This window comes from Coccomyxa subellipsoidea (genome assembly GCF_000258705.1).
Source record: "Coccomyxa subellipsoidea C-169, whole genome shotgun sequence".
Lineage (NCBI taxonomy): Eukaryota > Viridiplantae > Chlorophyta > Trebouxiophyceae > Coccomyxaceae > Coccomyxa > Coccomyxa subellipsoidea.
This window is the reverse complement of record NW_005178039.1, coordinates 2,222,267-2,241,664: the sequence shown is the minus strand read 5'-3', so window position 1 is coordinate 2,241,664 and position 19,398 is coordinate 2,222,267. Positions and strand designations below refer to the sequence as shown.

Sequence of the window (19,398 nt, the reverse complement as noted above, 5' to 3'; positions counted from 1 at the left end):
CCTCGAAGAGATTAGGAGTACTCAAACAAGCCATCCTGATGACAGCCAGGGGATTCAGTTCACCTTTTTGAGAGAGCTGCAACGTGCAGCAATGGCCTGGAATGACGGTCGGCAGCTGGGGTCGCGCTGCAGAGCGTCCGCAGTGATCTCCTCAAGGCTGCTGCGCACAGCGCTGGGCTTGTCTGGGGCCTCCAGGCGCGCTAACATGTCGTTCAGGAACAGCCCGAACGCGCGCACTTCCTGGGCCTCGTACGGCAGCGTCCCTGGCTTGTAGAAGAAGGACGCACCTGCCGCACATACAGCGAGCCTCGCATCATTGGTAACGATTGATTTTGAATTGCTCGCCTCCAAGAAGAGCATGCACATCTTCCTGGCCTTCCCGCAGGCTGGACTGGATCGTGCAAGGCAAGTGGTTGCAACTGGGTTGATGTGACATGTCACAGGGCAACCGTCCAGGAGGAACTTCCTTGAGAAATATTTTGTATCTTCTTGGTAGCGCAAGTGGTTATGATTGTCAAACTGCCTGCCGTTCTGGGTAACCGTCTTCTGTCAGGTTGGGGTGAGCCCAGGGGGAGGCACCATAGTCGAGGAGCGTGGCGTGGCCGTCGGCGGCAACGAGGATATTGTGCGCGTAGACGTCGCCGTGACAGATGCAGTGCGCGTGCAGGTACTGCAGCGCGCTCGCCACGCACAGCGCCACGCGCGCGACAAAGCCGGGGCTGAAGGCGCTGCCGGGCGGCCAGCGGCAGCGCAGCAGCGACTGCAGGTTAGGCTTGCCAGCCAGGGGCTGGCCCTGCACCCGCCTCAGCACCAGCGCATGCGGCTCCTGCAGCTCTGCCAGCACCCTGCACAGCCCACCAGCCATGTGATGATCGTTTTCTCAATCCTTACCTCAGGCTTTTCCTGCCAGAGACAAGCTGCACGGCGGCCACAAAAACTACCCTTGTTGGACTCGCCAGATCCAAGCAAGACCCAATCAACCGTGGGCATGGTGCTCAGTATTTGTGTCGCCCCCTGCCATCCGGGGCCTATGTGATTAGTCAGCTCAATGCTGGGTGCTTGCCATGTATGTCCAGTGGGTTGTAGCCTGCCTGAATCTAATTCGAAAAGCAGGAACTGAGGCCGGGGCACTTAAAAGCACCACCGACTTCACAAACTGGAGATTCTATAGATACGTCTAAAAGTGATGCAAAGTCCATGTACGGACCATCTCTAGTTCTCCTGCCACTCTGCAGCCCTAGTCACCATGGCTGGTGACCAGCCTCCTAGCTCCTAGTGGGCTTTCAGGGGACAAGCGGGCACAAGAAATAGGCAGGGCTGAGGATGCATCTGATCCTGCAAAGTCACATGCTACAAGAAACACTGCACGATCTTCAGCGAAGTCATAAGGAGCACCTGGTGAGGTGAGGGTGGTCCACATAGCAGGTGACTGCTATCTCATCTGCTGCTCTGCCGTCAGGACTGACCTCCCCCTTGAACACTTTGACTGCCACGTCCTCAGCACCCTGCCACCACACACCAAGGGGTCATCAAGCAGGAATTGAGCAACTAATACCACAGTCTATGTTAGGACATGCAGAGGCGCTCCGTTTCAGTTGCATGAAGGGCAGATTCACACCAGCTTTGCAGCATAGACGTCGCCAGAGGCGCCCTCCCCGAGAGAGACTCCAAGGGACAACTGGTCGATGGTCATGGCAGGAAACTGGCCCCGCACTGGCGTCTGCGGGCAGATGGGGTTGCCAGCCAGGGACATCCAGGCTAGCGCGCTGCAATTCGCCAGCTCAGTGGGAACCTGGCGTGCAGTCGCACCTCTTCTTTATGGCCAATGCATCACCCATGCCATTAGGCAATGCATGCACTGCGGTGCACTTGGTGCTGCAAGCATGGAGCACCATGGAATTTAGGGATAACAGTGTGCTTTGCACGGGGATGCAAGGCCATGCTCACCTCTGACAGGTTGTTGACGGCCACGCGCAGAAGCTCCAGCCTCTGCAGGTTTCCAAGCTCGGCGGGCAACGTAGCCAGGCGGTTGAAGGAGGCCTGCACCTTGACCAGGCTGGTGCAGCGGCCGATCTCCGCCGGCAGGCACTCCAGCAGATTGTCTGTGATGAAAAGCTCCACGAGAGAGGTCAGCCCGCCGATTGTGTGCGGCAGAGCAGCGAGCTTGTTGCCCTTGATGCCCAGCCGGTACAGGACCCCCAGACTGCCAAGCTCTTCTGGTAATGCCTTGAGGCTGTTGGACATGAGGTTGAGGTATCGCAGAGACTTCATGCTGCCGACTGACGCTGGGAGGCTGACAAGCTGGTTGTTGCCCAGGTTCAAGTCTGTCAGTCCTTGCAGAGAGCTGATGGCGTCTGGGAGAGATTTCAGCTTGTTCCTGGACAAGTCTAGCCGCTGCAGGAATGTCAGTGTGCACAGGGACGCGGGTATGGAAGCCAAGGAGTGCCCGCTGAGCACTAATGCATTATCATTCACCATCTGCAACATCTCTGACGCTTTGCGGTCCCCACAAGAATCCTCTTTGTACACATGCATCATCGATTTGATATCCTCTCCCATGCTGTTGTTCCTACCCTGACTGGCCCACTGCAATTCGTCTAACGCCCTGTTGGTCTCAGAGAGCGGTACGAACCCAGTGTTTCAGATGAATAGACCAGGAATTATCATATAGCAAGCAGAGATAGATCGGAGCAATGCCAGGATTTGAAAGAATTTAGAGAAGGTCATCTTGCATCATAGTCTAATAGGTCCTTTGGAGCCCACAGATATGTAGAGTTCCGAAGCAGCGATGAGACAATAAACTCTTTGTTTGCTTCAATCTTTTGGAAATACCTTTCCTTGAATGCTCACAGAGCATTGCTCTGCGTCCCAAAGTCTTGGACGGTGACTGATGAGCGGGAGGACCAGTCCAAGGTTGACATGCTAGATGATGTGGTCCTTGCCTAGAGTTTTTCTTTTAATACCACCGATCGCATGTACTGTATACTCCATTTAGTGGATTTCATGATGCAGAATAGCATGACTTGGGTCCTGTAACAGTATGACTTGGATGCCCGGTGCCTCCAAGCCATGCATGTATATAGCATCAACTTGATGCCATCAAGCTTCTTTAAGACCCCGGGCCATTCCCCTACCTCAATGTAATACATTCTGCTCTGGCGATCCTGACTTAGCAGAAGACACATTGCAGAATGCCGGTGCTCGGGATTCTCAGCATTGGACAAGGTGATGGTACAGCACTCAGCAAAAGTTCAAGAAAGCATCCAGAGCAAAGCAAGCAGTCAATTTTGCAGTTCAGAAGCGTCAGTGGTCTAGGGTACATCTCAAGATCCTGTCATCCTGTCGTCCCTGGGCCATCATACGACCACCACAGCACTGCTGCTGGCAGCGTCGACATGACTGGCAGGAGCAAGCATCAGGCATCATGCTTTGCCCTCTAAACAGTGCCGCAAACCAGGCAGCACAAGCCCTGAGAGAGTGCCAGCACAATCCACCCACTGACTAGAGGTGGCACCTCTCATCCTCAAGCACTCGCCTCCTGTGCTCTGACAGCTGCAAAGTATGGGTGCGCCATTGCCTCCTTGGCAGTCAACCGTTCCTGCACAGCCATGGGAAAAATGTCGGTCTTGAGGGACACCAATCACACAGTTTAGCTCGTCAGCTAATATCAAGGCCAACCACACAGCATTCGGGCACAAATTACATCCAGCTGTGCTTGTGTCAGCTGAGTGCTGGCATTCAAGCAAAGGTAAGGTGACAAAGTACCTGATGATCGTAGCGCAACAGCTTGTCAAGGAAGTCCAGGGCCTCGGGCGAGACGAGGTGCTGGTTCTCACTGTTGACAAACTTTGTCCAGGGCTTGCGCGAGTGCCTGCCCACCAACTCCTCCAGCTGCGCATCCAGTTCGATGCCGTACTTCTGCAGATATGCATCCAGCTCCTCCGTTCCCAACACCTGTCACAACCCACACCGATGCTCACGACAGAGACAGGCAACATGGCATGGTGGCAAATCAAATGCTCAGCAGGGAGTGACCCACCTTGGCAATCTTCACCAGCTGGTCGTAGTTGTCATGGCCGTAGAAGAAAGGCTCCTTGCGGAAGATCATCCCTGAGGTCCAACAAAACCACCTCATACTTCCAGACAAATCGCACAAAAGAGCGGCAGCACAGTGCTGGTTAGCATTTCCGATGTACATATATAGTGATAGCCATCAGCCACCACCTACCGGCAAACATGCAACCCAAGCTCCACAGGTCCAGAGAGTAGTCATAGTCCTGCAAGTCCACCAGCAGCTCCGGGCCCTTGAAATAGCGGGACGCCACCCTGACATTGTACCTACGTCACCACCATCAATCTGTCAGCCGCCATTTCCGCTTCATCCAAGCCCCTTTTTTGAACACACCGCCTCTTGATTCTGAGAGCACATGCAATGCATGCAAGAGTGTTGAATTGAAGGGCTTACTCCTTGCCAGGATGATAGAACTCTGCAAGGCCCCAGTCAATGAGCCGCAGTTTCCTCTGCTCATGGTCAATCATGACCTGCAAGCCCACGACCACAGTTGGCCACCACACTTGCTAATTCGACAGTGAGGGACGTTGAATAGATGCCAGCTGACAAAGGAACTTACATTGTGCGGCTTCACATCCCGGTGCATGATCCCCTGTGAGTGGCAGTAGTCCAGTGCCTGCAGACAAGTAGTCATCAGCCCTGGTGCATGCATGTATGGAGCTAGAATTCATGGTGTCAGCACAAGGAACCGCGGATCATGTAGGAGTTTGGCACCTTCAGAAGCTCATGGATGTAGTATCTGATGTCGTAGTCGACCAGCGTGGGGTAGAGCGTCTTGAAGTCAGTGTTGTTGACGCACTCAAAGATCAGGCTCGGTGTCTTTGACTGAGGGTCGCGCACAACATCAAGCAGCTGGATGACATTGGGTCCTCCGCAGAGGTTCTGCAGGATTTTGATCTCTCTCTTGATCTGCGCACACACCCAGAAGAGTCAGACCCAATCCCCTCCAGCAAACAAAACAAGAGAAGAGACGTCACCCTCTCGCACCTTTTTCTTCTTTACTGGCTTCAGAATCTTTATGATGCATTTCTGGTTGTTGATTGTGTTGATGCCCTCAAAGACCTCGCTATACTTTCCTCTGCCCACTTTCCGCACCACCTCATAGTCGTCCTGGTTCCTGTATGCATTTGTTCAACTTCAAGTTCGGGATGCGTTCAATTTGCAACGGAACAAATGCACAGATGACGCAGAGGCACAGGCATTTACCCCCATTGAATAGAAAGGGCTTCATAGTCCCAGTACTCCTTTGGCCTGGTGACGTTCACATCAGCGTACACACGGGCACGGCTCATCATTCCGCCCTGATTTCTAATTGCCTTGCCGTATTTTATAGTGGACATAAGCCCCTGCCGAACTACGCTTTTAGCCTGCATACATCAGACCTTGGGCCTGGTGTGAACCCACTGAAGGCGTCGGCCGAACAACAGAACAGCATTTCCAGCCTTGTGGACAGACCCAAAGCAAGCCAGGCCTTTAATCCATATCAGATCGCAAGCAACCGGTTGAGATCGGCGCCACCCTCGGAAAAAAAAATTTGCAACCTTTTGCAGCGTTGCCAAATTTGGCTCGACCCAGCTGGAAAACTTCTTCAATGATTGCCTTCTTCAGTACGAATTAATGTGCGCAGCTGAGTTACTAGTTTTAGTTTAAGCGTTTTTGGGGCGTTCTAGCACAGGCCGGAACTGCTCAACTTTCCTTGAGTTAAGAATCCATCGTGAAACACATCCGCGATTTTTCTGCCTAGGTATCATGTAGAGTCAATGCATGATCATGTTGAGTGCATCCATGCTGCTAACAACACCCCGGCACCATAGACCAGTCAAGTCAAAGACGTTTGATCAGGAAAAGGCGGGTAATCTGACATGGTGCGTGTCCCAGCTTGAAAGGAGGGAAGTGACCAATCAAGAATGCCTTCTTATGAAGAAAAGATGACAATCTCACTGGATCTTTCAGTGGATGTGCTGCGAACACCAAAAATCCAGAAAACTGTCGGCATACTCCCTGCCATCATCTCTACTTGAAGGTTCAACGCTGCATTCACAGGTTGTTGAAGGGGTTTGGAAGACAAAATCTGGCGAAGACCTACGGGTGAGGGAAGTATGGCAGGAGAATTTGGACGAGGAGCTGGAGATTATTCGCAATGTTGTGGACGACTACCCTTTCCTAGCCATGGACACTGAGTTCCCTGGAGTGGTCGCGAGGCCAGTGGGACCTTTCAAAAACAGTGGAGAGTATCATTACCAGACCCTGAGGTATGAAGAGCTCCTCGTCCTCCTCACAGCTAGGTTGTTGTGCTGCAGTCTGCTGAACTGAATGTGTCCGGTCTTGCAGGTGCAATGTGGACATGCTGAAGCTCATCCAATTAGGGCTCACCTTCTCTGATGCCAAAGGAGAATTGCCTCGATGGAAGGGGGAGCTCTGTGTCTGGCAGTTCAACTTCAGGTCTGCACCTGACATGCCTGTCTTCTTGTTTGGCAAGGCAAGGATAGCCATGCTCGCGTCCCTGCATATGGTTTGAATATCAAATGCAAATCCTGCTTGACCTGCGCAGGGAGTTCAAGCAGTCAGAGGACATGTTTGCCCAGGACAGCATTGAGCTCCTGAAGGACTCTGGCATAGACTTCGCGCGGAATGAGGCCAGGGGTATTGAGGTGCACCGGTTTGGAGAGGTCCTCATGTCATCCGGCATTGTGCTGAACGAGGAGGTGCGATCTCAGTCCTGACCTGCTCTTGTCATGAAGCATACTGAATTGCAGCACCTGGTATCAGCTATGTAAGTCAGCAAGGAGTATATTGTGAGGGCGGAGTGTGGCTGGCGACAGATCCAATGGGTGACATTCCACAGCGGGTATGACTTTGGCTACCTCCTAAAGGTGCTCACCTGCCAGCCGCTTCCGGCAGTGGAGGCGGAATTCTTTGAGCTCTTGCAGGTTGGTTTTACCCCCCTCCCATCACCTCAATTCTTCTTTTGCAATTTGAGTTGGCAAGTCAAATCATCTCTCTGAGCAACTCCATCTGACAGCGTGGACTGTGGACCATGCTGTGATGCTGGGTGACGGGTGCAATTATTTGGTTGATCTGCTTGAAGTGCGTTGCCAAGCTTGACAGCAAGATGTGGACCTGTGCGCAGATCTACTTTCCCAACGTGTACGACATCAAGTACCTGATGAAGTTCTGCGGGAACCTGCATGGCGGCCTCAACAAGCTGGCAGAGACGCTGGACGTGGAGAGGATAGGGCCTCAGCACCAGGCCGGCTCTGACAGTCTGCTCACCTCCAAGACCTTCCATAAGCTCATCGACACGCTGTTCAACGGCATCGATGGCGTGCTGAAGCACAGAGGGGTGCTGTATGGGCTGGGCAGTGACGGCAACAACGAGATCATCCTCAACCATGACTGACCGCAGACAGTCCCTCCACACAACAGCTGACCGTAGCAGCAGCCTTAGCAGGAATGTTCAGGAGTGCGTTCTCCGGTGACCTTTGACAGCTGCCAGTTGATGCAGCGGCCGGCATGTCGTTCTGTTGGTTTCATGCTTTGAAGGCCCGGTTGACGATGGATGTGATGTGCCCATCGATATCGTGGCTTGGCACGGATTTTTTGATTATCAGCCTGCCGACCCTCACAGGAAGGAACTTTGTTCTCCGGAGGGATGGTGCCATGCTACACATGTAATATGAGGCAAAAGAACCCAGCAGACCTGGCTCATCCAATTGCATCCCACATCCTCCCTGAATGAAGCCAGCCACATTCCACACTATCAAGGCATTGCAGTTATGTTGATGTCAACATCAGTTGCACCAGCTGACTCAACATTTAAAAATGGCCATTGATTGGGTTGACTCATCGAGGCATCAAATGCCCACCACAGGTTGCACAAATCCTCACATCAGTTGGTGAGAATTCTTTACACTCGCTTCATTCCTCCAAAGATACTTCAGGAAAATCAAACAAGAGTGACTCCTGCTGGCCTTCATAGGCCTCAGCAGACTCATTTGATTGTAAAGTAAATGATGTCCACTACCGTGTAAGTCATATGCTTAAATAAAATAGATAAAGCTCTGCCATGGCTACTCCATCAGCATCTGCACGAAAGAAATGTCCTAAGAAGATTTGGCGTGGCACTCACAGTGGAACCTGACCCACAAAGAGAGCACTGCAAATACAAAGACAGCTACCTTTTAGAATTCATCTTATGTACACACCACTGTGTGACAAGGACAACATGACTCCTTACTTGAGACTAGAATAGAATTAAAAACCACACCACATCGACGTGGAAAGGACGGCACGCTTCAAGAAAATCACAGCCCCAGGAATATTGGGCACTGGTTCCGGTTCTTATTAAAGCATCTGCATGAGCTTCATGGTCACAGACCTGCGCCAACGCTGAGTGTGACAGTCCATGAATCAAAGGCAAAACAAAGCAACCAGCAGCAAATCATCAGTTGATTGCGCGGCATTATTTTTCCTTCTCGGACATTTGGTCTGGTACTTTGCTCTGCACAGCTTGCCATCCTTACGCACGTGACTGCGTTTGTACGCAATCCGCCAAAATACAGAGCAGCATCACTCCTAGTGATGACTGCCAAACATAATCCATACATTCCTTAATAATGGCACGAAACGTCAGGGCAATACATTGCCTTTCTGAGCATTCACCCTCATTTGTAAGCGACCAGAACAGATGCTGTTCTACCCACGCAGTGCTCGCAAAATCGAAGTGCTCGCCTTCATTCGACTCCAGGACATACATCAAATAAATAAGTGGTCCACAGTCTTCACACATCCTAACTGTTAGGGTATTGGGGAAAGGTATGGCGCCAACATTGTGGGCACAGACGAAGCCAACACCTGCAAGCGGCGATTGGGCATTCAGCGCGGAAGCATGCGCAGGCACAGGCCTGAGCACATCCGCTTAAAATCCCACAGTTGGGCATGCTTGCATGCAGCAAAAAAACACCAGCATTATTGCATTCCTCCTCTGATCACACACTGTCGAGCTCGGCAGTCCACTGTCGCTATAGTCCTCTGATCTCTCGCTGTCTGAGCTCAACTACCCATGGCTGCTTTCCCAAACCACTCCTCAGGACTGGGGTCGAGGCAGGCAGATCCTCTCAAGAGGCGCGACACGCGACACAGTGTGCCAGGCACGGTCGGCAAACTTGTCCTTGATGGCCATTGACGGGGCGATGACGTTGGGTGTGTCACAGGCATGGAACGCCTCCTGATGCAGCGCAACCATGTCCATGCAGCACTCGCACAGATCCTCGTACTCGACTCCCAGAATGCTCTGCAGGGTTCGTGGCACAATATCATACTATGACATTAAAACTATGAGCTCCACACATGCTGGCAGGCAGTGGCAACACCGATTTTGGCAGTTCTGAGGCGGGCAACATGCGGGCGCCAATCTAAGAACTCAGTTATGCAATTGAAATTGAGAGGGAAGAAGGGCTGTGGAGTGCTTGCCTGCAGAGCAGCACTGAGGGCATCCAGACGGTGATCCTCACAGGCAGAGGCGACCAGAACCGCTGATGCAGCCTTCAGAGCACCCGGACACCCCAGCAGCCCGTCTTTCAGCAAGCCCAGCTCCTGTGCAGCGCAACAGAAAGCCAGTGAGCTCAGCACTGCAGCGCCTCATACAGTCAGGCATCAAAGGTGCTTTGTGAGCTGCAATACAATGAAGGGCAGCGGTGCAATCTTTTGAGCCTAAGAGGTGGTTGTTACCAATATGTGGGCTTTTGCAAGATCGTCATCATGCCTACAGGCTCCTCATGATCCAGCCAAGCAGTACATGGAAATGCTTGGCTCACCAGCAGGTAGACTGCAAGTGCGGCCACGCGCGGCGTCAGGCCGACGTGCTGCTTCAGGAGGCAGAGGAAGGTGTACGCGGTAGGGGCATTGATGCGGAAATCCATCGTCTGCAGCACAACGCCCTCCATCCGCAGCAGATCCTCCACCTGCGGTCAAGTCACCCCAATTTCACTCACAGCCAGTCGTGAAAGATTGGAGTTTACAACAAAAGGGGCGTGAGGCAGCCAGAGGGGCATAGAGACATGCAATGGGTGGCAACTAAGGCCCCACCCTGAAGCAATTGTCCGAAATGCTGGTGAAGTCCTGCACAGATGGGTAGCGCTCCTGCAAAGGCACATCAGAGTATGAGCTGCAAGAAGGGGCATGAGCAGATAGGAGCATGATTGATTGCCAGCATCGGCTCATTCCTCCTGCAGCAATGCGGGTGCGACTCCAGAAGCTCACCTCCTCGTTCTTTGAAGCTATGAGCATGCAGGCGACGCTGACAAGCTGCAGATTACTCCGCGATAGTGCCTGCAAAGCCATGACACGATGGTCAGATGTAATGCAAGATGATTGAGGGGCAATCGGTATTTTGCTCTGCTGATGTAGGGTTTGAGACGATGCAGGGATATGCCCTTACACCCACCCCAGCCATTCACATTTTTTACAATAACCGGCCACAGGTTGTGAGGGAAGCCTCGAATAATTCCAATAGGTGGTATTGGACAGCACCTTAGAGGCAGACAGGAAACGGTCTAGCAGCGAGACTGCTGTGTGCAGTGTCTCCTGGTGGAACCCGTACTCGCAGGCAACCTCCACCAGCCAGCTGATAGCTATGGCCCGCATCAGATTGTCGATGTAGTTCTCGTTTTGGGCGGCGCAGTGATTCTCCAGGCACAGGGGGTCTGGCCTGACCTGAGCCTCTACAGCAGAGAGTTCCCTGGCAGGAGGGCAATGGCACCATCAACGTTATGTTCGAACTTAGGAGTTGCAGATTAGGAGTTGCAAAAATAATGGAATGACCGCCCCTCACCTGAAAAGCACTTGAATATCTCTCAGAGCCTCCTGGTCGGGATCATCAGAAATGGCAGTGAGCGCCGCTTTCGGCACACCAAATTCCGTCAGCGCCAGACTGATCTGTGAGTAAAGCGGCGTGAAGACCTCCTCGCACGATAGATCCGCATTGGTGCAGCAAGAAAGGCTGGTGCCTTCAGCATCATATAGTGCGCCTTCCGCGGAACTTGAGTCATCGCCAGTCACAGCGGATTGGATCCATTCAGATGCCTCGGTGGCATCGCTGCACACAGTCTCAGCAGCATCCTGCGCAGCACAATTAGGACCTCAGGTCATTCTCGGCAGCCTGTAGACGTTGGGCGCGGCGTCAAACCATGGGTCAATCAGACCTCAGTATTCAAACATTCGCCCACCTTCGCCCTCTTTGTTGGGGTTTCCGCATCGTCCTCGATCGAAGCGAAGCCTCGCTGCGCACCAAAAACGACATCTTTAGATTCCGCTGTGGGCCTTATGGCTGTTGAAAAAGGGTTTCAGAGGGCAGACGTGACCGGGTCACACTGTCGGTCCATCCATCCGCTGTCCTCAATAATCGGGGAATCACAAGAAGCATATCTCTGCCATCGAAGCCTTTTGTACCATTGAATGCCTATGCAGGGAGTGGCACAATGGTGCCCACCTTCTTGGCAGCGCTGTGCGGGTGAGCGGTAAAGGAACTCGATTCGCTGTCAGAACGTGGGAAGTCACTTGGATTGAATACAGGTAGCTTCCCAGCATCGATGTGCAAGTCTGCTCTGTGGTGTTCAAAAGAGGAGCGCATGATGGGGTTGACCCAACAGCTCTCTTATAGCAAGATGTTGTAGAGGAGCTCCTCAGTGGTGACAGTGCGTGACAGAAGCATGTTGGGGCATACTCCAAGGTCGCACTTCATTGTTTTGCAAGTCGAACACTACCAATTGTGTGCAAGAAGGAAAGTATAAATCGTGGAGGAGGAAACAGCTAAAGCCAGTACTGCGGCGTTCCTTCTAACCGGACGCTAAGTTTATGCCGGATCCGGTGGATTTCACGCGGTGGGTCACCCTCACGCTCTGGACCTGAAGAGGGCCTCCTGGCCCTTTGGTCCAGGGGTCCCTTCTGGTTTTGTTCGGGCATGCATGCCATATGGAACGTCGCTTTCTGGAAGGAATACAATGGGAAAGCCTACTAGCACACCAGGCGCCTCCCGGCCCGTCCATAGCGCCGCGCGGCTGTGTGGCATGCATACCATGCCACATTGTTGGTCGATTGCCTATTCAGCATCGCCGCGACTGTTGCAGCCATGCACAGGCTTCCACTCAAAATTTATCCAGACGCGCAATTGCTGCGCATGCGGCTGCGGCTAGCCATCATGATTGGTGGACATGCATGCATCCATGCTGTACTGTGGCATGTGGACAAGAGCTCCCAATTGATCGTTTAGTATGCCAGCTGGCAGGCCCATCATGATGGCCACTCCTGTTCAGCACTCCTCATGCATGCACAGCGCTTCCAGCCACAATCGTCAGAGACTGGCATACTCTTCCTTATGAGCACTAGCAAGTCTCTTTCCTGTTCATCCTTTCCTATGCTTCATGCTACATCTGGCGCCGCGAGGTGGACCTACAACCATTTGGTGACTAGCCAGGGAAGCTCCCCTGGACTGGCCTGGCCAGGCTGCCACAGTACTGTGAAGTAGTACGCAAGACCACGAAATGCTCTGTGATTCATCGTGCGTGCTTCCTCTGTGATGCAGCAATGTACACCGCTGCGAGGCCCAAGACCCACGGAGCAACATCACGTATGGAGCTTCCCCATCGAGACCTCCTTGGCGATCTTCCCTGCCTGCCCCGCACGGTCACCTGAATAGCAAGCGCAATCCTCTAGCGTCTTGTCCTCAAGCTGACAATATGGCAGTGATGGAGAATCCAATCCAAAGAATTTGCACTGATTCAGGCATGGATGAGCAGCAGGTGCGCCACCAGAGCTGCTGTTGCTGCGAGAGCAGCTGCAGGCGAGCCATGCGCGCCTCGGCCGCGGCTGCCATCTGCTCCCGCTTCTGCGCAGCAGCTGCCTCGGCCTTGCTGAGCCTCACCTTGGAGGAAGCGCCGGTCTCCTGCCTGCACATCAACAAACCCCGGGAGCACTTCACATCCAATCCACACATCTTGAATATTTCACCGACTGTTCCTCAAGCAGTCCCATGCATCAGACAGTGGCGGGTGGCATGAGATGGAATTTACAAGTCAGGGAGGCGGCACCTTGCAGCAAGGGCGGCTGCCTCGGCTGTAGCGGAGCTGACCTCGGCCTCGGCAGCCGCCCGGGACTCCTCGGCCGCCCGGCTCTTGCGCTCGGATGCGCGCTTCTTGCGCTCCTTCTCTCTCTCCCTCAGCTTGGCCTTCTTCTCGGCCTGCGCTCGAATACTGTTGCTCAAGGTTGAAGAATTGCACGGCGCCAGTGCAGGAATGTAACGATGCTTCCATCTGTAGCAATCTGGTGGAAGCTTCAAGCAATGGACACTGCAGTACCAGCCTGACCAACTATAGATGAAGGCTCATGGATGTCACATGGCAGGGGTGCCAAAGACAGGCCTGGCTAGGGCGAGGTAAGCTTGCTGGGCCCAGAAGAACTTGCTGGTGGACTCAATTTATATAGAGCCAAGGCAGACCTGGCGCGCGGCCTGCTGGGCCTCCATCTCGGGCGTGAGCGCACTCGGGACGCCGGCTGCAGCCCAGTCCCAGTCCTGAGCATCGCTGCCGGCCATGTAGCGCCGGAACGCATCGCGGACGTCCTTGTCAGCTGCCACAGCGTAGGGCGGCCTCCCTCTGGCGTCCAGGGCTGTGGGGTCTTCGCCGCCCTCCAGCAGCTGGGTCACCTGTCCCACCAATTTACGCACAGTTTATTTCTGTCTTTCAAGCTACAGACCTTCCAAACAGCAGCAGCCAACATGGCAGGATGTGATGCCAGGTCACAGGCTGGTGTGCAACAGCATTCCACAAGGTGAAGAGCCCTGCGATGGAAGGTCTGCACCTTGGCAGCATCGCCTGCCTTGGCGGCCACATGCAGGCCCGAGTCTGGGATGGCCGGGGCGACAGGAGGCTCCACAACGGCTGGCCCTGCGCTCTTCTCCTTTCGAGCGATTTCCTTAGGAGCCTTGGCTTTTGAGGGAGTCGCGGAAGCACCTGCAACATCCTTATGACTTTCAACAGCCCCATGCACCCAGAAACAATTTGAATGGGCTGATACTAGTGCTCAACAACCACTCTCTCATGGGCATAGAGGACATGCTCTGGACAAAAAATCAGGCATTGGAAGCAATACAACTTTTCCGACCTAATGCAATACCTGCCGACGGAGTTGGTGGGAGTTCTGCGGCCTGGACAGAGAGCAGCGTCGTCAAGACACGCTTGGTCTCTGTGAAGGTGGGCCGCCGAGTGGTGAAGGGCACAGAGCGGACCCGCGCATCTCCCCTGTCCATTGCCGGATGCTCCCCGCCGAACAATGCAGCAGCATTGCTGGATGGCGCGTGCACAAAGATCAGCGCTGCTGCCTTTAGCTTGTCCTTCCATGACTGCAGGGTGTCTTGAATGTCTCGCTCAAGCGCTACCTGTGCAAAATGCCCCAATGACAGTGAGACAGGATGCAAGGTGCAGACTGTTCCTTAACGGAATGCAGTGCAGGTCACAGAGAATATAAAGGCTTGCACACATGGCTCACCTCATTGTGCCGTCGAAGAGCTGACCCGGCTGATTTAATGCTCTTGCCGGTGGCATCCTTTGCCGACTGCCGCCCACCTGCTTTTGCCCTGTGGCATGTGTGAGACATCAGATTGAGACGCCAAGCAGGACAGCATGTTGGTTTGTTTCTCAAGATAAGCTGCTGAGTGGGACAAGAACTCAGTGCGGAGCGGAGGAGATGAGACAAGCACCCATTCGCGCACCTCACAACATAGCGATGGAACGTTTTGTGCACGACAACCTCGTAAGGGGGCGCCTCGTGGTTGCCCGAACGGCGAGGTGCACTGACATTGAAGATGGTGGCAGCGAAATGGCCTCCGCGTGACAGCAGCACCACCCAATGCCCACTCCCCCGCCTCACTTCCAGCAGCCTATCTGCCAGCAGCGCTCTGTCTGGTTCCCCATGGCGCTGATCAGGGTGCAACAGCGCTCTCCAAACCTTGAAGACCTGGTCACCTGCAAGAGACCATTTCATCGCCTGAAAGATGTCCAGACTTGGCTGCTCAGGCACTGGTGTGAGAGCTGGTAAGAAATCAGTCTGCATGCATCGGGCAAAGGTAATGGGTGCTACCTGACGCAAAGATGACTTCTGCTGAGCGCTGGGATGTGGATGCAGCAGCTTGACTGCCTAGCCTGGAAGTGTCTGCATCTTCATCACTGTCGGAGTCCGAGCCAGATATGCTGGACACTCCATCATCATGTTGCATCGACCGCTCAAAGTCCTCCTCTGTCGCAACAGGCCTGCCTTGCAGTTTTCGGCGCACATTGTATCTGTGCCAATCCGATCTGAAATGTGTGCGCTGCTCCTCCACAGAGCTGAAGGCTGCTATCAGAGGACCTGCAGAATGCAAAAGCTCTTAAGATCGTGCTTTATTCACGCCTTCACACCACCAGTTTGCTGATACGCCTAAATTCGGAACATGATGACTGTTGGCGTGTCAAGGAGGTGCTTAGAGCGCTTTTCCCCGCAGGGGGACTTACCTCCAATGCCGCAAGTCAAACAGGTGGACCCAACAGCGCTATCACTGCTAGCATCTTTGGAGCTGCTGATTACAACAGAAACATTAGTTTCAACGCTATGCTTGGAAGGGTGAGCGTTTGCTCCAGTTCCCACAGCAGGGCATGTGGCATCGCGGAAAAGAATCTCGGGCAAAGCAAACAGAGATCCGAGAACGGTTGGTGGCATGAGAGGAATTTCTTTTTTCCTTCCTTTATTGTAACAGTGATCAGGCAGCAACGCCTACGTCGCACTTGGGATGCTCAATCGGAAAGGTAAAACTAGTGCAAATAATTACTTGACAAGAGCGAGATTCAGTTCATTTACAGCATCAAATTGAACCATAGAAATTTTAACGATGATGCTGGAACAGCACCGATGCACTCGCACAGGTGAAGCGTGTACTGAGTCAGCTGACTCACCGAGTTAGTAAGTCCCTTCACCCCAGCTTGGTTGTTTGGTTTCAAGTAGACGAGGAACACCTGCATGCAGGCATTCAACAGCACAGTATCTCCTCGGAATATTGCCTTGCCTCCAGTCTGCTGCGGCAAGGGAAAGTATACTGAATCGTTTGGGCTGTTGATTGATCACCCCTCAACTGTGCAAACATGTCAGAGCCAGACCTGTTATTCTCCCTAAGGAATCATTTTTACTTGGGAGCGTATCAGGCAGCAATAGCAGAGGCTTCAGACTTGGAGGGTTTGTCAGAAGCGGAGAAAATCGAGCGCGATTCCTTTGTTTACAGGTCTTATATTGAGCTGGGTAGCTATGAGGTGAGTGAGTGATGCTCATTTTGTTTGTTAGATATTACATGGGATAGAAGATGGGTATCAGCCATGGCGTCGTGAAATGATCGCATGCTGTTGTTGCAGCTGGTCATCAACGAAGTCACAGACAGCTCACCCCAGGCGCTTCAGGCTGTAAAGCTTCTCGCTCAATACATTGGGAAGAAGTCACCAAAGGTTTGTTCCTCTTCACTTCCATTGGAACCAGCATTTCAGCCTGCCACCTTGGAGCGATGCCCACTCGAATGCTGTGTTTGGCAGGAAGATGTTGTGGCCACCTTGGCAGACTGGGTGGCTGATCCTTCCTGTGTTGGCAATGCCACAACACTCACCGTGGCGGGCATCATTTATGCAAACGAGGGCAATGATGTGGAGGCCCTGAAGGCGTGCCACTCGGGTTTGAGTCTGGAGATGTACGCCCCCGTGCTGCTGTCATCTTCCCTGACTTGAGCCTCTCGATATTAATTTGCCAAAGTTATGACCATGATGCTGCTCCACAGGATGGCCCTGTCTGTGCAACTGTACCTGAAGATCGACCGTCTTGATCAGGCCGAAAAGCAGCTGAAGGTAAGCTTTCTTTGAGCGTAGATGCAGTCTCTTCGCTGCTGCTTTCTGTGACCCATGCTCCTAAGATCTGGGCATCTAAAAACATTTCATGATGCAGGCAATGTCTGCCCTGGACGATGATGCCACTTTGACACAGCTGGCAACAGCCTGGGTGGGCGCATTCCTGGTGCGCTCCCTCTCCAAACAGCTCTGTGACAGCACCATGCGATACATTTTTCTACATCGTGGCCAGAGCCTCATCACCCAAGCAAGTCCTCCCATTGTGCGAATAGTTGAGTTCTTCACAAAAATGGGGAAAGGTACTTAGGAAGTGGCGTGGTCAGCGCGTTGTGCATGACTGTGCAGGGGGGAGCCAAGGTGGCGGAGGCTGCGGTGATATACCAGGAGCTGGGCGAGAGGCACGGCTGGACGGCGCAGCTATACAACGGCGCAGCCGCGTGCGCGATGCAGCAGGGCAACTGGGAGGAGGCGGAGCAGCTGCTGCAGGATGCCTACGAGAAAGATGCCAAGAACGCCGACACGCTGTCCAACCTGGTCACTGCTGGCCTGCACCTCAGCAAGAACACCTCCCGCTTCACCAAGTGCGTTCCCACCATCCCAGAAGGCCCTTGTACACACCGCACAAATTTTATTACTATTATTACACGCTTTCATTTCCAAGAGGCAAGGTGGCGTCTGCAGACAAGCTGCAATTGAAGGCTACCAAAGTTCCTAACAATTAGCGCACTTGGATATTCTGCGCGTGTGTCTTTGTAGGCTTGGCTATTTCCGTGCTGATGAAAGAGGCAGCAATGCATGTTGGGATCAAGGATGCTATGCTGGAGTTGACGCAGGTGTGTTGTGTTGTGTGTGCAGTCAGCTGAAGACGGTGGCTCCAGGACACCTCTCTGTGAAGCGCCTCGATGCCGCCAATGAAGCCTTTGACAGAGCTGCGGCAACTTTTGTCGCTGCCTGAAAGTCTTGATGAATTGAGAAACACGGATGGGTCTCTTATACAAGCGCGCATGGGAACACTGTTATGAGATCATGCACAAATTAAGTTTATGAAATAATGATTCCAGGCGCATCATTGCTTCTAGGCTGAACAATATCTGTGTTGCTAATTTTACAAATCACGCATTTCAGACTGTAAACACAATCCTGCCTTATTCATCGAGGTTCAGATGGCAACAAACATGATGCTTGCTTCTGGCCCGAAATATTGCATGGATGAAACTTTCAGCCTTGAGAGGCTGGCAAGATCCAATGAATAATTTTTTCGGCTTCAAAGTCAAGTTAGCTGCCTGCAAGGCAACCTTGCACAGCAGGCAGCAGTGCGAGATGCTCGTCCTGGCGAAAGTATGCCCCGGCAATGGCAACAAGGAGGCCATGTCTGGCTGCATCCTCGGCGTTCATTGGCTGCTGCTTTGCACAGTAGCGTAGCAGGTCACGCAGAGCCGCTGCTGTGCCCATTGCCAAAGGCTTCTCCAACACGGATGTGAGCGCATATATCCACTGCACGCTCCGATCTTGGAGAGCAGCCGCCTCACACTGCCAGGTGATGTGCCACTTTAAGAGCCTGTTCACTGTCAACTGCACAAAAAGGAGGTACTCAGCGGAGCGACATTAGGCGAGGCTACAGCCAAAAAAACTCATGTGAAGGACAGCAAAGATTTGCTCGTCAGGATCGCTTTTGCATACCTGATTGAGCGATCTCACGACCTCCAGCCTGGGGATATGACCAGAGTCCTCTGCAATGGAGTCTGGATGCTCTTCACTCCCAAAGCAATAGGCATGCCATTCATTGATATCGTCCTGGGAAGGGTGTTCACTGGCCCCTGGATCTGCAATCTCCATGCTGCATGCACATCTTTCTGTCACATTTGGAGAAGCAGCCACTAGGATATGTACTTCTGCAGCAGCAAAAGAGTGTCGATTAACCTCTGCATGCTGACTCTGAGCTGGGCAAAGTCCTTCAAGAAGGCTTGAAGCCACTGCTCATCCAAGGTGATGTGATCTGGGCGAGCTCCATCTGTAGGTACATAATCTGTGCGCTGGTCGTCGAATGTACTGGCATCAATATCTGAGATGGCGATATCTGGCAGCTGAGAAGCTTCATACCTTCAGAAGCAGAAGAAGGGCTGTCAAGTCCCAGCAATAACCAATCACTGTGTCAATATGCAAATGGCAGAACACCACAAGACTACCTTACGCGTCTCAGATATTCCTCTGCTGTTTGAGGAGGCCCAGTGCTGTAGTCTGGCACTCCTCTTCTGATGGGCAACTGCTGATGGAGCCCATAAGCCTTCCGATTAAAGACCTCTTCTTCATCCTCCTCATCATCGAGGTACTCAAAGCTTTCGCTTTCTTCTTCGGTGTATTCGTCATCATGTAATTCCTGGTCATGCTCGTGAACTTGGCTTGCCCCATCCATGT

General features: G+C 52.9%; 7 protein-coding genes across 7 annotated transcripts; 2 read left to right on the top strand and 5 right to left on the bottom strand.

The window, feature by feature from the left end:
- Positions 1–54: 54 nt before the first annotated feature.
- On the bottom strand, positions 55–2,478 carry COCSUDRAFT_13805 (L domain-like protein; the record flags this gene model as incomplete). The annotated part of the gene is made up of 5 exons (XM_005649919.1): positions 55–287; positions 580–803; positions 1,396–1,505; positions 1,619–1,792; positions 1,948–2,478. 5 exons carry the CDS (start codon positions 2,476–2,478, stop codon positions 55–57), a joined length of 1,272 nt encoding a protein of 423 aa, XP_005649976.1.
- Positions 2,479–3,523: 1,045 nt separating this feature from the next.
- COCSUDRAFT_13384 (casein kinase II alpha subunit) lies at positions 3,524–5,364 on the bottom strand (the record flags this gene model as incomplete). Its single annotated transcript, XM_005649918.1, has 9 exons — positions 3,524–3,598; positions 3,766–3,954; positions 4,040–4,110; positions 4,229–4,338; positions 4,466–4,542; positions 4,632–4,688; positions 4,787–4,981; positions 5,060–5,189; positions 5,279–5,364. The coding sequence occupies 9 exons, from the start codon at positions 5,362–5,364 to the stop codon at positions 3,524–3,526; spliced, it is 990 nt and encodes a 329-aa protein (XP_005649975.1).
- Positions 5,365–5,691: 327 nt separating this feature from the next.
- Positions 5,692–7,755, top strand: COCSUDRAFT_27999 (CCR4-associated factor). Its single transcript, XM_005649917.1, has 6 exons — positions 5,692–5,937; positions 6,116–6,324; positions 6,404–6,514; positions 6,624–6,777; positions 6,895–7,002; positions 7,203–7,755. The coding sequence occupies exons 1-6, from the start codon at positions 5,935–5,937 to the stop codon at positions 7,470–7,472; spliced, it is 855 nt and encodes a 284-aa protein (XP_005649974.1). The 5' UTR covers positions 5,692–5,934; the 3' UTR covers positions 7,473–7,755.
- Positions 7,756–7,966: 211 nt separating this feature from the next.
- COCSUDRAFT_32642 (hypothetical protein) lies at positions 7,967–9,224 on the bottom strand. The gene has a single exon (XM_005649916.1). It carries the CDS (start codon positions 8,859–8,861, stop codon positions 8,592–8,594), a length of 270 nt encoding a protein of 89 aa, XP_005649973.1. The 5' UTR covers positions 8,862–9,224; the 3' UTR covers positions 7,967–8,591.
- On the bottom strand, positions 9,159–12,202 carry COCSUDRAFT_83633 (hypothetical protein; the record flags this gene model as incomplete). Its single annotated transcript, XM_005650113.1, has 9 exons — positions 9,159–9,365; positions 9,599–9,667; positions 9,889–10,035; positions 10,160–10,213; positions 10,334–10,402; positions 10,604–10,794; positions 10,984–11,191; positions 11,299–11,352; positions 12,095–12,202. The coding sequence occupies 9 exons, from the start codon at positions 12,200–12,202 to the stop codon at positions 9,159–9,161; spliced, it is 1,107 nt and encodes a 368-aa protein (XP_005650170.1).
- A 934-nt stretch (positions 12,203–13,136) lies between these two features.
- COCSUDRAFT_83632 (hypothetical protein) lies at positions 13,137–15,341 on the bottom strand (the record flags this gene model as incomplete). The annotated part of the gene is made up of 7 exons (XM_005650112.1): positions 13,137–13,307; positions 13,566–13,772; positions 13,928–14,079; positions 14,243–14,504; positions 14,615–14,702; positions 14,838–15,090; positions 15,206–15,341. The coding sequence occupies 7 exons, from the start codon at positions 15,339–15,341 to the stop codon at positions 13,137–13,139; spliced, it is 1,269 nt and encodes a 422-aa protein (XP_005650169.1).
- An 898-nt stretch (positions 15,342–16,239) lies between these two features.
- Positions 16,240–18,128, top strand: COCSUDRAFT_27996 (epsilon-cop; the record flags this gene model as incomplete). The annotated part of the gene is made up of 7 exons (XM_005649915.1): positions 16,240–16,404; positions 16,504–16,593; positions 16,678–16,829; positions 16,917–16,983; positions 17,081–17,149; positions 17,329–17,564; positions 17,839–18,128. The coding sequence occupies 7 exons, from the start codon at positions 16,240–16,242 to the stop codon at positions 17,936–17,938; spliced, it is 879 nt and encodes a 292-aa protein (XP_005649972.1). The 3' UTR covers positions 17,939–18,128.
- Positions 18,129–19,398: the final 1,270 nt, after the last annotated feature.